Source organism: Peromyscus eremicus, chromosome 1, assembly GCF_949786415.1.
Source record: "Peromyscus eremicus chromosome 1, PerEre_H2_v1, whole genome shotgun sequence".
NCBI classification, from domain to species: Eukaryota; Metazoa; Chordata; class Mammalia; order Rodentia; family Cricetidae; genus Peromyscus; species Peromyscus eremicus.
Genome location: NC_081416.1, coordinates 4,615,691 through 4,632,619, shown reverse-complemented (window position 1 = coordinate 4,632,619; position 16,929 = coordinate 4,615,691). Strand labels below are relative to the sequence as shown.

At 49.8% G+C, this 16,929-nt stretch overlaps 1 protein-coding gene across 1 annotated transcript in view; it reads right to left on the bottom strand.

Moving 5' to 3' along the window:
* The window catches only part of Afap1l2 (actin filament associated protein 1 like 2), a 103,603-nt gene that overhangs the window by 37,029 nt on the left and 49,645 nt on the right, over nucleotides 1-16,929 (bottom strand). The window contains exon 2 of the mRNA XM_059256132.1: nucleotides 3,670-3,798. Within this exon, the coding sequence (XP_059112115.1) occupies nucleotides 3,670-3,798 (129 nt within the window). The remainder of the gene's footprint in view (nucleotides 1-3,669; nucleotides 3,799-16,929) is intronic.

The window sequence follows — 16,929 nt, the reverse complement described above, 5'->3', positions numbered from 1 at the left end:
TCACATCCTTTGTTCTAGCATTTCCACAGCCAGAAAGCTGTCTTACAGAGAAGTTCCAGCACATAAACGAAATTCTACTCGAAGTTGTTCATTGTAATGTTGTCTGAAGTCTCTGGCTTTGTTTGAAAGCACTGTAACCGAGATGCCTACCAAGAGGCAGCAAGGGGGCCTGTCAGCTGCGGAGCGTGGCCCTTCTCACAGAACTGGGGCGAGGGAGGGAGGGCTGAACCTCTCGGCCACAGCTGGATGGGCAGAGCATGTGCAGTGCCTCCTGTAGAGGGGTGACCACTGGAACACACTGCAGTCTTAAGCAGGGGAAGCAGGGGACATGTTTCTTGCTGACAAAGGCAAGGTGTACCGTAGGCTGCCAAGTCCCCGATAGAAGAGCATTCCATCTATGCCCTGTCATCAGCCGAAAACAGAGGGGCCTACCAAGCTAACACGTAAAAGCTCAGAAAACCAGATTAGAGGATCCCATCTAAAAAGTATAAAAGCACTCACATAGGTACACACATGCATACACATGTATACTCACATGGACACACACACATGTACCCCATCCCCCCACCATATTCCACCATACATGTGAAGACACAGTCTTTCTTCAAGTGAGCAGAGTGTCTCCCCTCCAAGGCCATAGAGTGAGCTGAGTCTGTGGCCACAGTGAGGTGAGGGGGGGCTGTCAAGAGGAAGACACATGCTGTAAGAGGGTGGGAGTGTTTAGGATTGAGTCTTGGACGGCACATTTAACCCAGGTGACAGAACCGGAGAGAAAATACCATGGTTAGGTCTGCCTGCCCTGGTTCACCGGTGACAACCGGGGGCCTCTGGGCAAGTGACTTGCCAAGCCTAGGTCACTTCACTGGTAAATGCCATGACACCAATTCCCTCACAAATGTGAGGTAAGGATTAAATGACATAATCTGAGTCACTGTACACATTACACACTGTCCCAGAACACCGTTGGTACCAACTGTGTTAATTCCCTATAGTCTAAGCAGTGCATATGTCAGAAGGCAAAGTTCTCAGATGTGTGTAGTAGCAACTAACACATGGGTGTCACCCCTAAGAATCTCAAGTGGTGGTCACAAGCCTCAACGTGGTTGAGCACATTCATCAGTGGACTTGGGGATCTCTGGAGTTGTTCACATTGGAGACACCTGATCAGATCCCCACCATTGATCTGTAGCAGAAGCCAAGAGCTGGGAAAGTCAGAAAGATAAAGACCATCCCACAGGAACCATGCAGCACACTATGCTAGAAGGGATCCGGAATGGAAGGCACTGCCTGTACACTGGCACCAGATGACAGCCGGCTTCCTCACAGAGACGGGCTTTATAACATTGTTACAAAGTTACAGCTTTATAACAACGTTACATCTTTATGACAGTGTTAAAATGTTACATCTTTAAAGGTCTGGGATCCTGCTGTCTGAAGGGTTCCATCAATGAGTCCTCTGTGAGGTGACTCATCCTTCTTCTAACCTTCCCTCTTTGTAGTGTGGATTCCCCTCCGTTTCCCACCAGGGCTGCTTTGATGTGCAGCCCGGCAGACGCTGCTACAAAGCTGGAAGTCTGGGAACTGTGCAGTGACCTGGAGAGAGGAAGGGCGAGCCCTTGATGCTGGGGAGGGGGTAGCCAGGATGATTCCTCCAGAAAGGAATGGCTACCGGAATCTAGAAACACACTTCAACTTTCCACATCACTGACCTACAGGGAAAAGACACTTTCTGCTGGGAACAAAGGGAAGGGAGCCCCAAAGAGCAAGATTCAGGCTAGATTCAGGGAGCGTTCTGGACTGTGACAGCTGGAGCAGGTGAATACTTCCCTCCCCTGGCAGGGATGATGGCCACTCTTGTAGAAAGGCAGATGGATTGGATGCCCTCTGATGGCCCTTACTGTCCCCACATAGAACATCTAGTCACAAACACCTGGAATAAAAATCAACTGCACTCAGCTGTGGAGATTTCACAAAGCTTTTCTTCTAAAAGCAATTCTGAGTTTGCTAGAAATGAAACCATCCATCCAAAGGAATTACACAGGAGCATCCACAGCAGCCTTAAGCTATACAGCTGAAAAGCATGAACACCCCAGACAGACATCAACGAGTAAATAAGGGTAGACTACTCCAGCAGTGAAAGAAACAAACTACACACACAGCTCCGAAGAGTCTGCAAAGGGAGCCAGGGGTTCAATACTCCAGATGAAAGGAGCAAACTACAGGCATACCCCAGCCCAGCGAGGCTCCACGGGATCCACAGCAGACACAGCATGATGGCATTTACACACGACTCCAGAGCAGAAACCTTCTTCAGGCAAGAGAAATTAGAGCAATGCTTGCCTTGGAGTGGAGATGGGAAGGAGATTAGAGAAAACAGAGCAAGGTTGAATTTAAGATAAATAATTGTATGTGCATATGCATGTGGGGGTCAGAGGCCAGGTAGAAATGTTGGTCCTTAATCGTTCTTTGCCTTGTGTTGTACGTGTCTACGTGTTCGTGTGTGAGTCCTCTTTTATTTAGATGTGCATGTGCACAAGTGTGGGTGTGTTTGCACGTAAGTGGGCTCACCTGTGCAGGTACATGTGGAGGTCAGAGGTTGACACTGGGGATCTTTTTCAATTGCTTCTCCACCTACACTTCCTGGCCAGCACCCAGAGGATACCTGCCCATCTCCACCTCCCCGTGGGAACACAAGTGCACACTGCAGCGTCTGGCTTGGTGGGTGGTAGGGATCAAACTCAGGTCTGGAGAAGCTTGTACTGCAGGACTTTACAGACTGAGCCATCTTCCCAGCCCATGAGAGGATTTTCTGGATGATAGGAGTATCCTGTTTAGTTTTAGATAGGGGTTACTCTTGTGTATACAATTATCAAAAGTCACTGAATTGCACACTTAAGGTCTGTGTACTTTATTGTATGTGAATTCTACCACAAAAGAAAGGGTGAAAAATTATGAACTCATGATTCTGCAATTTATAGTCTTAAAGCGCTATTTTCTTCTCCCCTCGGGCTACATGATACTAGTCAAGGATTTAAACTCCACAGTCTGAGTTCCCTGTGTGGGAACAGCACCAACTGCATGGGGTTGTCTTGAAGAAACTAGTTCATACAAGTGCCGTCTCCTTGGGTAGTACACAAGGGAACCCCAGGCATTTGTAACAATTTCCTGTTACAAACGGAAGTCATAGGCATTCTCAACTTCCTGTCTCTTCTCTTTTCAGCCAGCAAGGAGAGGGCTTTGAACACACTGCACTTAAAATCCCACTTACCAGCTGATATGTGGAGTATGTAGAGGGTTCTCAGCCAAGTCAGGCTACCATAGTTATGAGCTCAACTGTGCCCCTTCATATATTAAGCCCTAGTCTCCCAGGCTTTCAGAACTTTAATTTGGACATAGAGCCTAAAACTGAGCTCTCATTGTGATCCTAGTCCATGTGGATGGAGTCCTCACAAGATGAGATGAGGAGACACGCAGAGGTGGCTGTGTGAGGACAGAGGGAGAAAGTCCTCAGAAGGAGCCAGCCCTGCTGACTCCTTGCTCCCAGGTAGCTGGCCTCCAGAGATAAGAGAAAAATAAAGGTGTGTTATGAAAGGCGCCATGACACTATGCTATAGGAGCCTGACCAGGGAAGCACTCTGCAGGCACCTGCGGCCCCAGGCCCACACTTACTGCTGCTCTTGGTGTAAAGCCGCAGGAGCTCCGCCAGGCCACTCTTCCTCACCACGGCTGCACTGCTGAGGTTCTCCTGGTCTAGAACCTTGAGGAAGTCATCCAGCTCTGTCAGCAGCTGCTCCAGGGCTAGAGAAAAACACAAGAAAGTGTGTTCAGTGACTGCTTCTCTGCAGACCCAGCAACACCCCACCAAGGACCTGTGGTCTCAGCAGGAAGGGACTCTTGTGAGGCTTGGGAGAAACACTGGCTTGGGAAGGGCATTCTCAGCTTCAGGGTCTTGGAGGGAGAAAAATAGGCCCTTGAATTTGAGACAGACAACCTCAAAGGGAGCCACAGGCTCACCACTTGCTGGAGAAGTGGCGATGGCCTGGCTGGCCAAATATTCAGAGGGTAGCTCCTCCATTACCAATGCCTGCCTCCACAGTTAACAAGAGGAAAACACCCTCCAAAGGCCTTGCTGGCTGCTGAGCACCCCCCCCCCCCAGGCAGTGCTTAATCAGTCTCATCTTTCTCTCAAGGAACACTGGTCTTGCAACTTCACCTTCTCAAGTCATTTAGATGAACACTTTTTTTTTTTCAGAGTCCTTCCATCAAACCAAATACTACTGTTCTGCTAAAGGAACATAGTAAATGACTCCTAACGACATTCCGCTGTACCCATAGGTCAGTGCCCTCCCTGTTCAGCCATCATCAGAGACGCTTCCTCCTGCAGTGGATGAGAGATAATACAGAGACCCACGACTGGGCAGTGTGCAGACTTTGGAATACCCAGTCCTAAATGGGATGCCTTCTTCAAACCCCTCCCCTTTGGGCTCAGGGATCTATGCTGAAGAAGAGGCAGGAAGAATGTGAGAGCCAGTGGGGAAGGAGGACTCCAGGGAAGCAGTGTCTTCAGACACAGCAGGACGGACACACATACAAACTCACAGAGACTGTGGCAGCATGCACTGGCCGTCACAGGTCCAAGACAGACAGAGTCGCAGTGCTCAGAGGGGGAAGCAAACATGAGCCCCCATCCCTAACCAAGAAGCTACCTCCAGTTGACAACCGCTTGCAAAGGAAAAATCAGCTTTCTCTAATGTAGTCTCACAGGGTATATTAACCACACTTAGAGGCAGGCCCCATGCTCAGCCGTAGATGGCCAACTCAAAAAGAACTCAATGGTGTTTCTGCAGATTTTTTTTTTTACTCATATTGTTTTGTTTGGACATATTTTATCTTACTGGTCTCTTATGGCTTCTGATTTTGATTTTGTGTTTTTATGGGTTTTGTTCGTGTGTGGTATGTGTGTGTGTGTGTGTGTGTGTGTGTGTGTGTGTGGCTGAGTATGTGTGTGGGGAGAGTCTTGTGCTTTCTTTTTGTTTTTGTTTTTAATTCTGATTTTGTTTTTGTCTGTCTGTCTGCTAAAGAGATAGAGAAAGCAGGCATGGAGTCGGATGTGTGGGGAGCTGGGAGAACCCAGGAAGAGATGAAGGGAACCATGAGCAGAATATATTGTATGAAAAAAAATTTCAATTTTAAAAAAAAAGAGAAAAAAGTCCTCCCATCACTGAAATGCTATAACTCCAAGGCTGATCTAGTTTGGATAAACAGCTCTCTAAAATGCATACCTGTTCATGGATGCCTCTGACAAAGAACTCCTGATTTATCTCTCTCTGGAGTCTCGCAGTGCCACTTACCACATTTGTTGCCATACTCTACAGCCAAGCCTATGCACCCCACTCCACCGTCTTGGGGATCCACACATTACAGGGAGTGCCCCTTCTGTCTAAATGCTGTCCATCCCCAGGCCTTGCTCTCCATAGCATCCCTCCTGAGGCATCCTGGAAAGCCTCTACGACAGCAAAGCTCCTTGGGAAGATAACCCTATGCTACCAGCTTTGACCTCTAGGAAGGCTAAATCATGGCCCAAAAGACATCTACACTACTTTGCATAGCAAAGGGGACTTCACAGATGTGGCTGGAGGAAGGGATGCTCCTGGGTAATTCAGGTGAATCCCAGTCATCACAAGTGCCCTGAAAAGAGGAAAGAGAATGAGAGTTAAGGAAAGAAGACGGCGGCGGCGGCGGCGGCGGCGGCGGCGGCAGCGGCGGCGGGCTGGGGCAGGAGCCAGAAAGGAGTGAAGTCCTCACAGTGCTGGCTCTGAGGCCAGAAGAAGAGGCTATCAGCCAAGGAACGCAAGAGACAGAAAAGTGAGGGAATCCTGGGAGGATCAGAGTCCAGCGGATGCTGCGCTGCTCTAGAACGATAAGTTAGTGAACCTGTGTTGCTGTGAGTCACTGAGCTTGGTAGCTTGTCATAGCAGCAGTCAGAAGCTTACAACACCCTCTCGTAATGCTGTAGCTGTCTGCGGTAGTGTGTGTGCACCCGCCAACAAAGGGCGCTGCATTTGGCTTCCATTTCCAGAGTACCCGCAACATGTCCAGTATTTACTGACTAAACGAGAGAATGAAATGAAAACAAATCCACTCACTTCCCACGTACACACAGCACTCCATGGCCAGAATGCAAAATCAACCAATCAATCAATTCCTGCCCTGGGTCAGAACTGAAGAGAAGCCACTGAAAACCCAAGGACCTGGCATAACCCCCCTCACTAAAACACTGGAACAGGCAGGCTTTCCCAGAGGATCTGTTCTACCTTTCCAGTTTGTTTTTTCACACATGCATACAAAGATATACACCTGCAGACACCCCACCTGGGACCCAGGTCTCACATATGCTGCACCACTGAGCTGTGGCCCCTATGCCTGTTCTGATTTATAATTCTGCTCTCGATTGGTCTGCCTGGAGCCAGCTTACAGAGTTCAACTGAATGGGCTGCTGCTGTAAAACTTGGACCCTAGCAGCTAACCCACCACTGGGGGCCCGGCTGGTGCTCTCTTTCCTTGTGTGCAGCCTGAGCTTCCTGTCTTCGTGGACTACTTTATCATCACCACCACTATCACCATCACCACCATCATCACCATCACCACCATCATCACCACCACCATTACCATCATCACCACTACCATCATCACCATCATCACCACCACCATCATCACCACCATCACCATCACCATCATTACTACCACCACCATCACCACCACTACCACCATCATCAACTATCACAATCATCATCATCACCACCACCACCATCATCACCACCATCACCATCATTACTACCACCACCATCACCATCACTACCACTACCACCATCACCACCACTACCACCATCATCAACTATCACAATCATCATCATCACCACCACCACCATCATCACCACCATCACCATCATTACTACCACCACCATCACCATCACTACCACTACCACCATCATCAACTATCACAATCATCATCATCACCACCACCACCATCATCACCATCACCATCATCACCTATCACAATCATCATCACCATCATCACCATCACCATCATTACCACCACCATCACCATCATCATCACCATCATCACCACCACCATCAACTATCACAATCATCATCATCATCACCATCATTATTATCAATTTTTCAATATAAGGATTGAACCCAGAGCTTCACACATGCTAGCAGTCACTCTACCAACTGAACTCTATTCCTGCCTTTTTTTACTTTTTGAGATAGGGTCTCATGAAAATGCCCAGGTGGCCTTGAACTTACTGTGTTGTCCAGCCTGGCTCAGACTTGAAATCCTCCTAACTTAGCCTCTGGAGTAGGGGCTGGGACTGTACAGGCTTGTGTCAACCATGACTGGGCTCTGGCCATACTTTAATACCATCTGGAGCCGTGAGTGGTTTCTGGAAGTCTATGCCTCTTTACCCCCACCCCGACTCCCCTGTCTTCCTAGCATTGCTGATCAGACCCACAGCCACACCAAGCAGGTTATAAGTAACCAGAGAAAGAGAAAAGCAGAGTACACTGGGCATGCCAGAAGACAGAGCAGAGAAGACGGGAGCTTCCAGGTAGTCAAATGTCTACCCAAGAAGTCGGGACACAGTCTTTCTGATTAGATAGATAGAAAGGAGACACATCACTAGAGGGTGAACCCAGCATCCTGGCAGCCCCATCACTGGGTGAGGCTCTACCATCAGAGCCAGAGGGGCCTCTCTGCTGGAGCCCCCACCTTGGCCCCCAGGCTTACTAAGGTTGGAAGTCATGTTCTCATGCACGGTGAGATGTTGCAGGACCTAGGCGGATGGACAGAGGTGGAACAGCCCTGGCAATGGCTAGAATGGAGTTAAATGGGGGAGGGGGAGAAGACAGCTCTTACGTGACATAAAATGAGAGAGGAATGCCTCTAACACAACCTCATAACCTGGAACACTGGCAGTCAGCAAACAAACCTGGCCTGCTATAAAGCTAACAAGTACTTAGTCGGGGTTGACGTATGCTGGTCCCAGAGATCTTGAGAAGACAGACTCAGATTCTTAGGATCTCAGGCCTTAACTGGTGGGGTCTTGTATTTTGAACAGCTATTCACAAGCTTCCTATCTGCGGAGACTACAATGAGCTCAGAGGAGGGGCCAGTGCAAACCAAGGGTGCTGTGAGCACGGGACTCGAGCCCTGCGCTTAGCTCTGCTGGACAAGAAAACGAAAGGGCCTTGCTCGGAGGCTGGGGTCTAGGTTGTGTTTTCCCTGAACTTCTGGACCTCTCGAAGAGGCCAGGCCTCTGCCACCACTTCAGAACCACCCAAAGAGGAAAAGGATGACACTGGACATGCCAAACGCCTCCTCACTTCCTCATCCTTTCCCAAAAGCTACCGATTTCTGGAAAACAGTCTTTGTTTACGTTTCGCACAAGCAAATGCAAACTAAGTCAAAGGGTACAAAGTGTGTGCCTGGCCCCAAGGAGACAAAAGCGGCCCAGAGGGTTGTTTGCTGAACACACACAAGTGAACTCAGATTAATATAGCAATGTCTCCAAGGTTCTAGGAGTGCAGAGGACTGGGCAAGGTCTGGGGTTAGTTGGGAGAAGAGCTTACAATTGATCATTGAAGCCTTCATAGAGCTTACTGGGAGAGGGACTCTGTATCACAGGCACACAAGGCATGGGGACTGGTGGGGAACTGGCTTCAGAAGAAGAACATGAATCCTGAGACTAAAGACAGTGAGCAGAGCCACCCCAGAGTGTTCGTCCAGCGAGTGGAGGTGAGAAACTCTGAACGAAGTGGAGAGGGACGGGCAGGTAGGGAGATCTCTCAGATAATTGCTCAAGTAGAGATGGTAATGACCAGGACAGCTGGCACTGTGCCATCGGCTGTGGCCTAACCAGGATGGCTGGCACTGTGCCAACGGCTGTACCCCACCATCTCCAGCTCCCACAGCCACTTTGCAAGTGCAGCTGTGGGAATGGAATACTGAGGCTGGATTAAAACCTAACGCTATTGCGACCCCAGGGATAGTAACAGTGGGGTTCAAACCCAAGTATGTTCAAGTTCAGAGAACTGCTGTCTGCATCTGTCAGCTGGAGTCACTTCCAGCGAGCTGTGGAGGGTGATCAGAACCACCAATTATGCTTCCTGGTCCATCATAATCAATAGGCGGTGCACAGAGACTGGAACAGGAAGGCTAGAGGAAACAGGAGACAGGTGGAGCCAAGAGTCCTTGCAGATCACTCTGTTAGATGCAGGGTCTATAAGGGAAGACGCTCGGATGCCTAAGAGGCACATAATGCCACCAGATATGCGTCTCATGGACAGCGGGGCTGGGGCTGTGCTTCCTGACCTGGCATACATTGGTTGGGGTGGACACAGCAACACCCAGTTTGCTTTGCTCTGAGAACAGACTGACATCTCCCCTTTTTCTAGAACATTTAGGAGAAGGGCAAGCATTAAGTGAGACATAGCTTGAAGAAACACAGGCCCGAAGGCCCATGTGAGACTCTGGGGACCAGCATACGCCATTCCCTTCTCTTCTGGATCCACATCACTTACAGTCTGCTCAAGTGCTCTCTCCATGAAGCCGCAGGTGACCAGCTCCACTCAGCTCCCTTGCCAGCTCCATCTCCCCTAGTTCCTTTCTAGTCAAGCCAAATGTCCTGGGTCATGTCAGGGTAGACATGAGCCCTGTGTGGTCAAGAGTCAGGCTTTGTGGGTTTGGGTACTGTATTACTTTTCACGCTACTGTGAGAAGATGTCTGACAAGTACAACTTAGGAAGGGAAGGGTTGGTTTGGACAACCCGTGTGAGGGAACAGCTGGGGCAGGGAAAGCACGGATGGCAGGACCGGGAGGCAGCCGGCACACTGCATCCGTGGTCGGGAAACAGAGAGAGACAGACGCTGGTGCTTAGGCCACCTTCCCTTTTTCATTCAGTCCGGGACCCCAGCCCCTCGGAAGGTGCTGCTTGGCATTTAGGGTGGGTCTTCTTTGCCCAATTAAACCATTCTGGAGACACCTTGGGAGTCACCCTGAGGACTGGTTCAATGGTGATTCCAAGTCTCATTAAGTTCACAAGGAAGGTGAACAATAACAGACCTCTAGCAAGGTGCCAAGGGCCCAAGAGGCAGCAGTCCTCGCCAGACATCTTTCAGGGCTCCGGCTACAGGCTCTTGGGAATAACAATCAACAGAGGCACTGTGCCAGTTTGCACCAACCCTGTGACATTCTCCAACCCCCAGGGCTCAGAAGGGCAGGCCACCCCTCAGAGGAATGTGGCCGTTCCACTGAGGTTCAGGGACCCTGCTCATCACATTTCCCTTCGCCCCCACCATCCCCCACGCTTTCATTTTGATTTCTTCCTTGTCTTTCAGTAGATGGAGGGGGAAATAAGAACGTAGTTCATTCTAGAAACTGTAGGCCCTTGTGTGGGCTTTCCATCTTGGCTCTGTTAAAGTTCAGGGTTGTCTGCTCAGGGTGACAAACCATGAATAAGATTCTTGTTTGGGACTTCCAAGGCCCACGCAGAGCTAGACTGTGCAACGGCCCGATTCATCGCCCTCCTCCTCAGGACCTCCCTCTCTAGCTTTCCTCACCCTGGGCAGTCACTAGGTTCCCAGTGGTAGCTGTCTCCCCAGCACATCAAGCAGGCTGAGCTTCATGGGTCCCTCACAGTCTCAGGCACACGTCTATTTATGTAGCTACATTTGCTGAAGAGCCATGATTCAGCCTGATTTTCCTTTTGAACACCAGCCTCAGCAGACCTGTTCTTTATAAAACCATATTCCAGAAAGACGAGTATGCGTGCATCCCTCCCCTTCTCCCGGAAGTTTCCCAAGACCAAGCTACCATCACAGCATCCTCAAGAACACAATTGCTGGGGGCCAAGGGGAGTTGGGGATGTTGGGAAGGACTCCATGAGAGGCAACAGCATCACACAGAGGTGGCAGTGAGGCTGACAATAATGCACGGGTTCCCTATGGGCAAAGGACCTCAGCTTTGCAGGGTCAGCACCCAGAAAAAACACCCCTTCGCCCCACTTGAGAAGAGAGATCAAAGTCCAAATCACTCGTTTCTTCAAAAGTGCCAAGAATGAACCTACAGCTTATGCCTCTTAATAGAAAGTTGGATTCCTTCTTTCTTCCAAACAGAGGTGTACACATGCACGTGCATGCACACACACACACACCCACACCATTTACTATCTTAACTATTTCACAGTTTACAGTCCTGGGGTGTGAAAACATACAATGTTGTGTAACTGTCACTGATATCTAATTCCGGGTTTTTATCTTATCACCACAGCAGAATCCCACCCTGAGTCATTTCCCCACTCCCTCCTCCCCACAGCCCCTAACACTAATCTGCTCCCATCTCTGTGGTCGGCCTGTTGTGGATCTATCCTGTGAACGGGATCAGGGGATATGTAGCCTTGGGTCTGCCTTCTTTCACTTAGCACTATGGTTTCAAGGTTCCATGTTGCCACAGGTTGAATACTGTCTTCTTCTGGGAAATGTAACCCCATTCTATGGGTTAATTACATTCTGTGATGAGGGGGGTATCATTTTCTAATGGAGATAAAACTCACATGCTATAACCACACTCCATTTTACTGTCTCATGCTTGGCAAACATATTTAGCTGCAATTGGCCACTACCACAATCAAGATGTAGCACATACCCACCACTCAAAAATGATCTTAAGAGGCAAACCTTTCCCTGTGCCCAGAGCATGGGGACTGCCTGACCTTCAGAGCTCAATTCCTTTAACTTAACAAGAGGCATCCACAATGCACAGGTCTGTGAGGGAGATACGACCGTGCTGTGTCTCCTCGATGGCCAGGGTGGATGTGGCTTGGTTGGCTCTATGTGCATCCTGCATACTCAGAGCCACATACTCAGCTGAAGAGCATGAATTTCCCCAAAAGAGGAAGGCAGCTCTTCAGTCCAGGGTAGCCAAGAAGCCTGTCCCTTTTCCTTGCTGGGTAGTGTTCCGTTGTGTGGATGTCAGGCAGCTTTATGCTCTTCCACCAGACCCTTCTACACAAACCAGGAGATTACTGCACCTTCATACCAGTGAGTTTTCACAAAGATACCTCACTGTTGACTTCCAGTGACTTCTGTGCCTTAAGTACATGCACACCGAAGACAAAGCGTAGGTACCTACGGACTTTAAATCATCCTTACGCCAGGCCCACCCCGAGAGGCCACCTCATTGCTCCAGTGCTGGTTTGGGGCTTCAAGAACTTTAAAAGTTTCCCAGGTGAGTCTAAGGTAAGGCTACGGCGTCCACTGGGCCAGATGATGGAGTAAATGAGTTCATCAAAACACAAAGATCTGCTTTGTGATCAGTCCTTTTACTCCATGAAAATATTTTCACATGGTTCCTTCAAACTGCACAACTCAGTTCTGATTTACACGCAGAACTTTGGAGACCTGCACCTGTCTCATGAACTCAGATGCACTTGGAAATGTTTTTCTTTTTCATTCTGGACAGGAGGATGTAGAAGACAAGGAATAAAGATGTTTCTGTATTTACATACCGCCCAGCTCAGTTCTCTATCCTGCTGGGTAAGTGAAAGCTTAATCCTGCCGATGAGCACTCCCAAGGTTCACAGAAGGCCCCTCAGTGGACTTGGACCCTTCGGGACTGGGCCAGCAACGTAAATAGCTTTCTCCAGTATAAATACTCCAGAAGTCATTCTTTATCTCCAGCTCCAAGAAGAGGCTGAGGGGGAGAAGCATTTTACTAGCAGTGAATGCTCTGTTTCCCACTGGGTTTGACCTTCCAGGGTCATCTGACCATCATTTTTGCAAGATCTGTTTTTTCTCACCTATCTTTTGGGTCTCATCACTTGAAATGCTTTCCTTACGGCTCACCCTCTGCGTTCCCGGATTAGCTGAGTGAGCAAAAGAGGAGGACATGGGACGGATGCTCGCTGTGCCTCACAGTGCTAGGGAAACAACTGGAGTTGCTCATGGCCGACCTCTCAACTGGAATAGACCTCCCTGAGGAGCAGAGTCCCAATCCCAGCCAAGGAGCCAGCTGCAACTCCCAAGCCCACAGACTGGGCCCTGCAGAGACTCACGTGGTAATAATTGAAGACACTGCACCAAGCCATAAAGGCAAGAAGGCCTCTTGGCCTGCTAAGGGGCTGCCACCACCGAGCCTTGCTCCATTCCCATCCACCCAGCTCAACCAGCACAGGCTAGCTGGTGACTCACACTGTTTTTCTATTTGTCCCACAACTAGGGGCCCAGAAAGCTCTGTATGGGCAAGGGCCACATAAGTTCAGGGTTGGCTTCCACCACCATGCCCAAACAGGTCTTTGTGCAAAGACAGAAAACACCTGCTGAACACCATGCTGACAGGCCAACAGGCAGGCAGGCAGGCAGGCAGACGGATGGACGGACAGATAGACAGACAGCACACACACACACACACACACACACACACACACACACACACACACAAACACACAGCTCCTCTTAATAAAAGAAGTTAGATGAGTCCTTTCAGTAGCCTGGGCAAAGGACTTGCCAGTTCCTGGCCGTAATTCCAGTCCCCACCTGGAATGGGCAGGCAGGGGCCTGCCCTGGTAGCTGATGGCCCGGTGTGTGTGTGTGTGTGGGGGGGGCACAGGCACTTGCTCCTAACACGGCACTCTGAGAGGTCCTTCTAAAGTTATAGAGGAAACCAGGAAAAGCAGCTCCACACTCTCTCCCCAGCTCTGTAGCCACTCAAGGGCACACGAGCGCAAACTCAAGACACTCCAGGTCTCTGTGGCCTCCAGGGTCCAGGCCAGACAAAGAGGCTTTGGGACTAGAAGGCTTTGTTCCCCACCCCACTGAGGACATTCCTGAGATGCACTCTGCCAGACAAGCAGCGTCATTCAGAGTCAGGGCGGGGGTATGTGGGTGGGAGGCACAAAGGTTTGGCTCTGTGTCTCTCCACATGGCAAAACACAAAGCAGGCACAGCCCACCTCGGTCTCAGGGCAGGGCTGCAGGCACAGCCCACCTCGGTCTCAGGGCAGGGCTGCAGGCACAGCCCACCTCGGTCTCAGGGCAGGGCTGCAGGCACAGCCCACCTCGGTCTCAGGGCAGGGCTACGGGGCATCAGTGGAGTCTGGGGAATATTGTGTTGAAGGAAATCTGGAAAATGATCAGAAAGGTTATTATCTCTTGGTGGGAGAGTTATGGGTGATCTGCCCTTCCTTCCTCCTGTCCTCCCCTGCTCCTCAACAGGGGGTACACAGAGAGAGGGGCTAAATGCAGTTGCCCACTACATTTTCTGTTTGATCTGTAGACTCCAGCTTGTCCCAGTTCACTCAATACTCGAGTCAGAGAAAAGGGCAAACACCAGAGAGTGGTAGAAAAAGATACTGCCGGGCGGTGGTGGCGCACGCCTTTAATCCCAGCACTCGGGAGGCAGAGCCAGGCGGATCTCTGTGAGTTCGAGGCCAGCCTGGACTACCAAGTGAGTTCCAGGAGAGGCGCAAAGCTACACAGAGAAACCCTGTCTCGAAAAACCAAAAAAAAAAAAAAAAAAAAAAAAAAAAAAAAAAAAAAGAAAAAGATACTGCACTGTCCTAACTTACTGTTCCTCCCCAGAATCTGGCCAAAGTAACGTGAAGCCACTGAACTACATACCACACAGGACTCTGCCACCAGGGTGTCAAGATCAGCCCCAGCAATCAGCTGTCCCAACCTTGGAGTTAGCCAGCCAGGAGGCACTGGCCTTCCCTGCACTCCATTCAACGTCCAAAAGACCCCTGGGCAAGAGCCCTTCCTTCAGGTGCTGAGGAAGCCAGGCTAGAGAGACAGGCTTCCTGGGCTCGCACACTGGTCTGGTCTGAACCCTAGTGGCCACTGGAACCTGGAGCATCTCTCATGCTCCCCGAAGTACTGGAGAGGAGCAGCTCCTCTCCCTCTGAGCTCCTGGTCTGGGGACTGAGTCAATCTTGTGGTACTTTTGTTTCCATCTTTGTAAGGCAGCATTGGTGAGAGAGCCTATCATGTGACTGGCGTGAAGAGCAGAAACACAGCCCCACAGAAGCTTACATTAAAGGGTGCATGCCAGCTGGTACGTAAAAATCCTAGCTCTCTCTGTAATTAGATACGAGCACTCCTACATTACTTTATCATTTTTATGTGTATGTTTGTGTGGATGTATGGTGTGTGTGTGTGTCCTGGCAGAGGGCAGTGAGGAAAGTGTAGGGAGAATTTGGGTTAAGCTCTCCCAGAAAAACCACCTTCCCAGAAACTCACAGTACTGAGAATAGACACAGGAACACTTTCAAAGCTTCTTGTGGCTTAGGACTGGTTTCAGCAGGTTAAGAGTGGGGGCAAGAGGTAGGGTGGAGATGGCCCGGTGCTTAAGAGGTCTTACTGCTTTTCCAGAGGACCTGGCTTTGGTTCTCAGCACTCATGTGACAGTTCACAACTGGAGTCTATAACTAGTTCAGGAGATCCAACATGTTCTTCTGACTTCTGTGAGTGCTAGGTATGCATGTGGTACACACACACACACACACACACACACACACACACACACTCGTGGGCAAACACTCACACACATAAAATAAATATGAATAAATCTTTAACTCTCAACTGACACCAGAAACAGGTACGGAGAATCAGAGTTGGCACCAGGCTGGGACTGAGGAGGCTGTCAGGTCTTCTCCTCACGTCTCCCTGTCCGCCTCTGTTCCCACCTCTGCCTCCAGCAACGCTTCCCTGATTAAAGAGCAAGCACGATGCTACACACAGCACTGCTCTGAGAAGAATAGTGTGTGCAGTGTATGCACGTGGGCATCTCCTTTCTCCAGCGTCCATCCACACTAGATCTCGGCTAAGTTTCGGGGTGAGGATGTTGCTCATTGGTACGGTCTTTCCCAGCATGAGCAAGGCTCTGGGTTTGATCCCAGCTCCACAAACAAATGGTGAGGATGGGAGGAGGAAAGAAGAAAGAAAGTTAAAAAGGAAGGGAAGGGAAGGATGCACAAGGCCCTGGGTTCGATCCCTAGCACGACCACAGAACAAACCAAAACACAACGGTCATGAGTCATGCTCTGGGAAGCCCCTCCCACACCGTATTGGTTACTCCTTTTGTGGCTGTGACAAAAGCTTTATTTTGGCTCACATTATGGAATGGTCCATCATGGCATTAGGAATGTGAGGCAGATGGTCACACTACATCCACAGTCCGGGAGCAGAGAGATGCCTGTGTCGGTGCTCAGCTCACTTTCTTCCACAAGCCTGCCCGGGCGCTGATGATGCTCACATTCGGGATGGGTCTTCCTGTCTCCACTTCCTAGCCAGCATTGTGCTCCCATGTGGTTTGAAATCCCCTCATGGTGACAAAAGAATTAGCTATCACACTCACTATCAGCACTTGTGGTTTGAGTAGCTACAGAATCTTCACCACAGATGCCACTTTGGGTCTACCCAATCATGATCAAAGCCAAGGCAATGAGCATCAGTTTCAGAGCTACCAGAAAGTGGACAGTTAGTTCCTCATTCGTGGTCAGCTTCAGGCCATCATGGCCATCTCCAGGAAAAAACTACCTAAAAGGAAGGCAGACCCCACAGAGTCCAGACACCATCATCTGGTGCTTAGATTCACTACTCCTCAAACTAGTTTTTCTGTTCTGCCACTGCGTGCAGCTAGGCATCTCGTTCGTTCGTTCGTTCGTTCGTTCGTTCGGTTTCCTTCAAGAGTAAACTAACTACCACAGCACATTTCTAACCTTGGAACCTGGGCCAGGCAGTCTTCATATGAAATCGTACTTTATCCTGTGAGATAGTCATTATCAAGCACAGATCAGAAACCAAAGGAAGCTCCCCAGTTCTGCCAGGGTCACCCAGCTCAGATCAACAGGTCCTTTTGGCTCCATTTCA